The sequence below is a fragment of the Poecilia reticulata genome, unplaced genomic scaffold, assembly GCF_000633615.1.
Source record: "Poecilia reticulata strain Guanapo unplaced genomic scaffold, Guppy_female_1.0+MT scaffold_253, whole genome shotgun sequence".
In the NCBI taxonomy this organism is placed as follows: domain Eukaryota; kingdom Metazoa; phylum Chordata; class Actinopteri; order Cyprinodontiformes; family Poeciliidae; genus Poecilia; species Poecilia reticulata.
The window spans coordinates 15003-24927 of NW_007615037.1; the positions used below are offsets into that span (position 1 = coordinate 15003).

Genomic DNA, 9925 nt, shown 5'->3' on the forward strand with positions numbered 1-9925 from the left:
CCAGTTCTAAACCGGTTCTGGGATTTTTACTTCCAGAGAGCCAAATCAGAGTCAACTCTTTATAAAAGTCTCATTGATTTGCTGGATCCTCCTCCAGATTTTCCTGCCTCTTTATGGAGGATAAGAATACACAGAAACAATTTATTCAATTCAGCACAGCAACTGAAAGGCCTGGTGTCTTCAATCAGAGGCTTCTTCAAAGCCGCTGTAATACAGACCTTGACAGGAGATTCTTACTGTCCACAGCCATCAGCATCTACAACAACTCATAAAACATGGGTAATATGGGTTACATAAATATTTAATTTACCTTTGGGATTCATAATGTATTGTTAAGTTGAACTGCATCTGGTTTTCAGATGCCTGCATGGGCCACTTTCAAACTGTCAAAATAATTAGGACAGCATAAAACGTTAAGAAAATCGAACCCATAGATTTTCTTAACGATAAAAGTAGATTAAAAGTAATCTGTCTTACTTTTATCAGGTTAAAGTGGAACTGACTTCAGCTCCACGTTATTCCTTGTTGCACGATCAGGTTTTGATCAGGGAAGCATTTTGTTTTTAATTAAACATTTAAGGATGTTGAAAGCGATTTAAATTTTGAGTAAGTGATAAAAAATGCTGCATCCTCAACTCTAGTCTCAGGACAGACAAAAGCTCGTTACTGTGGCAAGAGTTCAGATGAGCGTGATGACGTGGAAGACAGGAGGTGACGTCGCTACGCTCCGTCAGCCTGTGTTGATGTTTTGGAGAACGGGAAGAGGGAGACGCTTTTTGTTTTTGTTCAAATCAAACCGTCGAAAAGGAGCCGAGGGGCCGCTTCTTTCTTCACCTCCGGCTCGTTGAAGGGTCTTAGCTTGGTGGTAGGAGCCTAACGGCCGGTCCGGACGGTGACCCGACCGACACTTTAGATCCAGAACAACGGAGCTGCCTCCATCTCTAACCGACTCCCTGCTCCCCTTACACCGACTCCACCATGACGATCCTCCCGAAAAAGAAGCCCAGCTCCGCGGTCGGAGTTTCGGACCACACCGATGACAACGACCGACGGAGCGGGTCTGACTCTCACCAACACACGCACCCTCACACCGGGAGGACCGGATCCAGGCCGAGGGCTTCACCACCTCCATGGTCCTACCAGAGCGCCCCACCTTCAGCCAGAGAAGACAGGCGGAACATCGAGGCCAGCTCCCGGCCTCAGCAGGCCTCCCCGCCGCCGGTAGGCTCCGTGTCCCCGGTGGGTCCAGGGGACGGACGGGACAGCAGCGGAGGGATGGTTACTAGCTCTCGCGGGGAGCTGGTGGTGTCTTCCGGTGTGGTTGGATGCGGCGGAGCGATAGGAGGCTGCTGCTCCGGGCCCGGCCTGAGCAAGAGGCGGCGGCAGGCAGGAACCTGCTCCGGGGGGGTGGTAGCTGCTCTGGCTGGTGGAGGCCAGCCGGGAGTGACCGGACCGGGAGGAGTGGGCTCCAGCCAGGACACCGAAGAAGGAGCCGGGAACAACAGCGAGGATGAGTACGAGAACGCGGCCCGACTGCAGTCCGTGGACCCGGCCACCGTGGAGCAGGTAGTGAGCTAACGATGCTAATAGCAGGCTAATGTGGCTTCACGGGAGACTTCTGTAGCTTTTATGGGGCTAAAATGTTGTCTACACGGTGGGATTTCTAAAGTATTGGTCCCTGTCAGAGCTGGAGCCCAATGTATTTGAATGAATGGATTGTTCTAATTGAAATATTTTTCCTAGTTATCCATCTAGAGACGCTAAATGATGTAATTATTATACTATTCAGGTCAAAGTTTAGCCTGCTATCCCAAATGTTCAGGTTGCTATAGTAACGGCATTGATGTTGCAGGTAACTTATAAGGTAATAATCAGAAGTGGTTCTGCTCTGACAGAGTCCAAAAATAATGATCCAAATGTCCCCAAGAAATCTGGGGACATTTCTTGCTCAGCGATAAAAGAAGTAAATTTATCAAAATAAAATGAAGAAACTGGGACAGTTACAGTTTACATATTTATTGATATTTGAACATTAAAAATTAAGTATAAAAGCAGAAAATGTCTCTCCACACTGTTGTTTCCTAATTGTTGTAATAATAATAATAATAATAGAGAACTGAAATTGGAAAATATATGGAGGGGGGTGTACATACTTTGTAGGTGAGCATGCATAGACATGAATAACATAGTTGGTACCTCTGTTAATGAACAAAAAGCCCACAAAGGTAACTGAAGTAACTTGAAACTGACAAAAGTAGTAAAAAATTGTTTACTGACAAACTGATAAAAGTTAGATGCTGCTTTTAAATTGTGGCTCAATTAAAATGATGGTAGCTAAAAAACAGTATTTTGTGTCTGTGGCCATAGAGCTGATGCACCTTTCGTCTCGTCTCTCACTTTTTTATGATTTGCTTTCCTCCTTGGTGTCACATGAAGTCCACCTTGACCTTGGAGTTCACCTTTACTTCCTGTGGAGGTTGTTCTGGACTCTTTGGTAACCATTCATATCACAATTCTCTTGAATTTGTCATTAATTTTCTTCCTGCACCCACAGCCAGGCAGACTGGCTCCAGTCCTGTGGACCTTAAATTTCAGAATAATCTGTATGTCTGTAGTCGCAGGTGCATCAAACTGCTTCAACATCCTGTTCTGTCCTTTTCTTATTCTGTTGAACCTCAATTCAAAACAATGTCTGATTTTTATTGGTTAATTTTCAGTAAATTTTCATTTGTTACTTTTGTCAGTTTAAAGTTGGTTCAGTGACCACTGTGGGTTTTTCAGTCATGAACAGAAGGTACCAACAACTTTGGCCTCATGTGAAAGTTGTGCATGAATGGACACATGAGTGTCCATAAATACATGAGGTGTGTGTGTAAACTTATGTAGTTTATATGTAAGGACATTGTGTGTTTGAGATGAGTGAACTCTGGTCAGGAAGTCTAACATGTCTGAAGAGCCATTAGCCACATGATCAGACTGAGGTCTGCATAGAATAAGAGCAAAAACGATGTGATTAACCGAGAAACACCACAGCTAATAGTAAAGAAAAATACTTAAAATACAAGACACAATTATTTCATCTTTCTTTTCAGCTTTGTCAATTTTCCCATATTCCTCATTTATTCAGTTTATCAGACTATTTTCCTCCTGTCATTTTTTATCAGTCTGCCACTATTCTAAAACAGAGACAATATTATCACAATCTCCTCCAAAACATTAGAATGTAGACATACTGAAAATGTACAATTTCACAAATAAAATCAGATTTGTTTCATTTTAGAATTTAGTTGTTTTGAAATGAGAAACTGGATGTTTGGAGCTAAACAAACAGAAGAAATTCTCTCTCCATCCTCATCAGTTTCACTTCATGTTCGTCTTCATTCAGTTTCCGTGTCACTGTGTGACTCCATTTTTTGTGAGAAACTTTAATATGTATAAACTCATATCTAGCTTTCAAAATACAATCCCATGATTACCAGTTAATTACAAAACGTCTTTCTTAACAATGAGTTTATTTTAACCAACCTGTTGCTATTTCTCTCACTCTGGCTAATGCTACATCTGCTCTTTGTGTTTGTTAATATCATTTTGTTTTTATTTTACCACGGACCAAAGCTTGATGACGGCAAAGATTAGCCCAGTCCAAATAAAAAAATAAAACCGTATCAGGTCAGATCCCCTTGGAAGCTGGTCAAAACTCGAGCTCTCCTCTTGCAGCTTGTTTTCGTCTTGGTTTTTATTGGCGGTTCTTCTTCTCTGTGTAACGTTAGCAGTAGCGCGAGCAGCTACTGTATCTGCTGTTGTTGCGTACAACACGCTCACTCGCACTTTCTATTCCCTGCCATCAGGAGTCTCCGGCTACCGTAATAAGGATCTAGAGGAAACTTTTTCCTCATTCATAAAACGCTAAAATTGGGGACTTTTCCGGGGACAGGGCACCTAAGACAGGGATTGTCCCAGGAAATCGGGGATGTCTGGTAGCCCTATTGTAACTCTGTAATACTTCCTGTTTATATGCTGTGACCCTGAAGTGGTCCAGATGGACACTTGTCCAGCTGCTTCTCACTCAGGTTCAGGTCTATGGGTCAGGGTTAGTTTTATGTTGAGTTTATCTTTTTATATCAAGCACCTTTGACTGGTTCAAGTGTCTGGGTAGCGTAAGGGTTAAGGATTCTTCAAAGATTTATACACCTCCAAAGCAAAACCTACTTATGGCAAATCCAATCACAGTTTTGTGTTTTTCTGTTTGGTGTTTAAACCTTTTGTTCAGATCAAACCTGAGAGACGATGGCCACGGGAAACTGAAGAAAACTTTGGATTGTTTTGAGGGAATGGRCCGGGATGCTCAGTGCCAGCCACATTCGCTTCAATTCAGTTTATTTATACAGCGCCATTTTACATTATTTCTATTCAACCACACATGTGTTCCCATTGATTCTAGTTATGATACAGTACAGTATGCTCAAATAATTATTCAAAATAGTTTAAAAAGTTTATAGGACGCCCAGCAGATTGCATGGAAAAGACATCTATGCCACGCCTGACTATATAAATGTCTGTGTGAACAACATCATCCCGACCAAGACACTGAGATTTTTCCTTAATAACAAACCTCCCTCTTACATGATGAAACTGCTATAAAAAATTAAAGAGCTTTAATTTAGGGAGTCAGAGAATTATGGAGAAGTATACCAAAGCAGTTTACAGTTAAGATTAGAGACGATAAGGAGACGCACAGGAAGAAGCTGGAGAAAAAGCTCCAACAGAACAGTATCTGAGACGTGTGGTCAGGGATGAGGAAGATCAGAGTTCTCAGTCCAGAGAGCTGGTGGAGCTCTTAGTGGCATGCTGTGGGAACAATCACCTCATCTTGAATGTGAACAAAACAAAGGATATGGTTGCAGATTGCTGCACCAAGAATTATTGAAGGACTCGACACAAAACCTTCCTTCTTCACAAAATGTAAACAAAACTGGAGAAGCGTCACATTTTGAAGGATTTCTCCATTGATGTAAGTGACTGTCTGCCCACCACCTGCTGCAGCTAGYGACACTCCTGCAGGCGTCGTTACTCCGTAGTGAGTCGACCCCAAAACCAGATGGTTCCAATGCGGAATGAGCAGGAATCTGTCACAAAATGATTATAGGGCCTTTATTTCATACCCAATTTCTATAAAACATCATTTAAATTCAAGCTGAGGAAATTGCTGATTTTTTGATATGTAAAATATGTTTTCTCCCAAGATATAAATCTATACACAGGTTGGTTTCTGTGCACATTTTTCTTTTGCATTGGTTAGTAATTTAATATGACATGCTGTTAAAATTAATTTGTTAAAACTTGGCAAACAATTGTTCCCATACTTTATTAAATGTTTCACCCTACTTGATTATAGTTATAAACATTGCCACATTTTACAAACAAATGAGGCAATTAGTCCAGATTTTATTGTTTATTGAAGGATTAAAAAGTATAGTGGCTGCAGGGTCACAACAGGAAAAGAACCTGATAAACAAGAAAAACAATTTTAAACCATTTATGTTCTGTTTTCCCTCGTTCTCTGTCGGCTTTACTCTACACGCAGACCCGTTGCCATGGCAACCTATGCAACACCTGCACTAACCCACAGAGCAGGTAGTAATATTTACTCAGAATGAAGGGTTTCCCCCGGTGGTCGGGGCGTCGAGGCGGTCCACCATGTTTTTGTATTAAAAGATGTCAAGTTGACAGTAAATGTAAAAGTATTGCTGTGTAATTATATGTTACGGGAAAACATCTCCAGTGAAATGCCATCTAAACCCACAACTAGCTTAAAAACAACCAATTTCCACTTCTGTTTAATCCAAATCAAGTCAGCAGGTCCATCAGGCCCTCAGGGGCCCCATAAACGCTAATATTTAAAACAGACCAGATACACAAATGTAACGTTTGTTTATTGAGATGATCAATGCTGMTAAATTTGATTCAATTGTTCAGGCACACATAAATTAAAAGATTTTAAATGGTTTAACATTTAGATGCAAGATTTTAAGGAGCTGGCAAGTTTACTTTGTAAAACTTCAAAGAACAATATTCATAGTTASATTGYTTTGTTACCATAGCAACAAYCTGATGCTGTGAGTTTAATCTTTGAGTTTACAAATACAATTTAGTAAACTGCGATTATAACTTATTGCTTTTTAGGCTGGACAGTTAAACTCCTCGCTTCTCCCAACAAGAAGCTGTTAGAGCTGCTGATGTTTTAGCAACAAAAGGGGCCCATAAGTCACATTCTGCTCCAGGCCTCATGCAGCCTTGGACCGGCCCTGCATGATGAGGTAATCTGCTGCACTACGCAGAGATGCCCAACAAACGGGAGATTTCATTCAATGCTGCTAATGTGGCTTCAGTAGTTCTTCCATTTCGTGTCTGTTGAGTTTTTAATAAGCGTCACAGAAACTATTTTGGTTGGTCGAGTTTATGGGACGAGTTTCTCAGATCTCCGCGCATATTAACTCTAAGTAGACAACACATTTGATATGGTTTGATGAATCGTGTAACCGGAAAAATAATACTAAAAATAATAATAAAATATAACGTCAGCGTGATGCGTGACTCCGATCAGAGGCGAAAGCTCCTCATCGGGCTGAACCTGCATGATGAGGTTAGCGCTGCTCGTTATCCACTAACGCTCCGGCCAACCGGGACCATAAACTTTACAGGGAAGACGGACACAGAGCCACAGGCTGGGCAGCGCGTTGAGATGGAAACACTGCATATAATTGTTCGTTCAAAGATAAATCATTCTCACCACTTCACCTCTGAATTCGCTACAAGTTATTCCTGCGGTTCACTTTGAGCTGCGCAACCAGAGCTAATGCGGTGGGTTTTAAACTCTTACCTAGAGTTCTCCAAAGGATCATAATTCCTCACAATAAGTTGGTGTAAATATCCATACAGGTCAGCCTGTGTCCAGTTTGAGTGAAAGGAGGCGCTGAGGTAAAGCAGGCAAAGCGCAGAGCTGTGTGATTGGTCCGCCGGGTCGAGTTTAAATGCATAAACTCTAACCCTATATATTACAAACCTATCCTTTAGGAATAAATCTACTCTGCTAGAGAAACGCTAAGAGATAAAGAGACGCTTGCAGCCCGGCTTTAAAAAAAAAAAAATTTCCTAGAAACATAAACAAGTAACGCTTAGCCTGGCGGCGGGGCTAGTAAAGCATGGCGGGCCGTCAGGCTTATAATGCACTGGGGGAAACCCTGTCAGAATGCCATGTGCTGTAGTTAGCTTCTTGCTTTTGGAGCTTTGGGTACACTTGCATTCAAACCGCATCAGCGTTCCAAACCAAACCAAAGTGAGTTTTTTAGGCGGATCAGGATTCGCCTCTTCAGTCACTCCTCCTCATCTAAACCGGACCTCATAGACAAACAAACTAGAGTTTGATTAAAGTGGACAACCTGCASAGGGCTGGTGTGAACGCACCCTAACCAAGCGTTAGTGTTCAGTCTTGGTCCTCCCTAACGGGACGCTCCCTGATCAGCGCTCTGCTCTCCAGCAGGAACACTGGTTCGAGAAAGCTTTGAGGGAGAAGAAAGGATTTGTCATCAAGAAGATGAAGGAGGACGGGGCGTGCCTCTTCAGAGCTGTGGGTGAGTCCATTCCTCCACCGGCGTGTTCCTGCACTTCCACCGATCACCACCAGGTGTCAGTGTTTGGTGGAATCTGAGCTGCTTGGTTCAGACATTTTATTTCTCCTATTTAACATGCCATGCACATAAAACAATATTTTCAGTTCTATTCACAAACTAGACCCGTTCTAAGTTATTGTAAGTTACCTAACAATAACTTAGTTCAGGTAAACCTTAACGTTGGTTCCTCACATTGTTATTGTGAGGAACGTCTGGACCTTTGACCCCAGAACATTAAAAGTCCCCCCCAGCTGGGGGTATTTACTACCTCCAGCTGGGGCCAGAACAGTATTTACTACAGACGGTTCTGGAACAGGACCAGGTTGGTTTGATACTTCAGTTTACAGTTCTATTCGTTAAGCAGCACAAACTGCAAAATTCCTTCATGTTTCGTCTTTATATTTTAGTTCATGCTTGTCTGACACATTCCTACCTGCAGGGGGCGTTGTGCAGCTGTTGGACTCTTTTGGGGTGTGTGTGTGTGTGTGTGTGTGTGTGTGTGTGTGTGTGTGAGAGATGGGAAGCAGAAATGTGGGTCACAGTGAAAGATTAGTGTGTTTTGTTCCTTTACAGCACAAAGATCCTTTCAATTGAGTGCAGGTTGGGTCTCAAATAGCCTTTGCATTGCTGCAGTTATGTCATCACATCTGTGTGTGTGTTTATGTGCGCGTTTGTTTGTAATACCTTGTGGGGACCCACTGCTCCTTTTATGACCGAAGCCTGGTCCCCACAAGGGGAAACGCTGTTTTTTTGTCAGGGGTCAGATTTATGACTAAGGTGTGAATTGAGTTTTGGTTGGTTGGGGTTAGACTGTAGAAGTGAATGAAAGTCAATGGAAAGTCCCCACAAAGATAGCCACGCAAACGTGTGTGTGTGTGTGTGTGTGTGTGTGTGTGTGTGTGTGCGCGCTCATGTGTCCTTAATATAGTTGGTTTCCTCCTAGTTTCAGCCCCAACCTGCAGCGAAGCTTCAAGTTACAGAAATCAGTTTCATCAGGTTCATTTCCATGTTTGCAGGAAGCGACGCTTTCAGTCTCAGATCTGTTTAATCCTGGAGCCTCCAGCAGGTTTTCATAGCGTCTTTTTAAAGTCTTTAAAAGTCCTAATAATGGGGACAGTGGTTTCCTTCAGTTCGACTCAAGTAAAACCCAACAGTTTGTTTCCTCTCAGTTTCTTTTTCAGTCTCGGATCATTTTCTGCTTTTACATTAAATGTGCCTGATTCTTGGAAGCTGTTGGAGACTTTAACCACCTGATTCACTCTGAACTTCCTGTGTTTTAGCTCCATGTTTCTGTCTGATCTTCGTCTGACCAATATGTTGTTCCTTCAATCACAGGATCTCTGAAAATGTCACTTTTTTTCCTGCCTTCTCGATCAAACCTAGCCTAACTTAAGCCATCCAGTCTGTAAGATCAGACCAGATGTAATATTGGTCAGCAGTTTGATTGGGATTCAGTGCAACAGCAGAGAGACGCAGAACGTTGAGTTTGTTTTGAAGGGCCGATTGATCCATCCTGAGGCGATTTCTGGCTCCTGATGGATGCATCAGTTACATGTTTAACCCGTTTGAGTTCATGAAAATGTGTTTGTCTGAGGAAACATTGCTGTTCTTCATTCAGGTCTGTTTTTCACTAAAAAAGGACAAAAATGAGCGAAAATGTTCATTGAGATTCTTGGAGCTCAAACATCTGAACTCCAGTGAGCTGATGAAACATCATTTATCCCACATTGGAAAAATAAATCGGCAACGTACCCAATGCTATAAGACTGATGTTAAAACACAGAGTTTGCCCCTGACCCCTGACCCTTGATCTTAAGGCCACCAATCCCTTCAACAGGCCTGGTTTTTTTTACCAAAAAAAATTGGTAAGGGTCAAAATTGGAATCAGCAGGCCGGGCTTTTTAAAGATTGCAATCAGTGATCGGCTGGAAATCTGCAATCAGTGCAGCTTCTATTCAGGGGCCTCATATAAGAAAGAGTTCAAAGTTTCACACTAAAACTTTAGAGGACAAATTTAGAAAATCTGGATGTATGAAGATGTGCTGAGCTCAGAGCTGCTGCTGCTCCGCCGTCGCCTCCATAATACATATGAATGTAAATTAGTATAAATACCTGGAAGTCTGTCGCCAGGTGAAGCAGTAACCATGGCAACGGCCTTGTTTGTAGCAGTATTTATAATAATGTATTTTATTTAGAAGGTGCTTTCAGGGCACATAAGGTCACCTCACAGAAATAAAAAGAATAAATTCAAAATA

General features: G+C 42.2%; 1 protein-coding gene across 2 annotated transcripts in view; it reads left to right on the plus strand.

Annotated features, from left to right (window-relative positions):
- The first annotated feature begins 719 nt into the window (after positions 1–719).
- The window catches only part of otud5a (OTU deubiquitinase 5a), a 23968-nt gene continuing 14762 nt past the window's right edge, over positions 720–9925 (plus strand). The window contains exons 1-2 of one of the 2 annotated variants that reach the window (XM_008402722.2): positions 720–1566; positions 7538–7631. In XM_008402722.2, the coding sequence (XP_008400944.1) occupies positions 979–1566; positions 7538–7631 (682 nt within the window). In that variant the 5' untranslated portion in view covers positions 720–978. The remainder of the gene's footprint in view (positions 1567–7537; positions 7632–9925) is intronic. The other variant, XM_008402723.2, reaches the window with a different exon arrangement.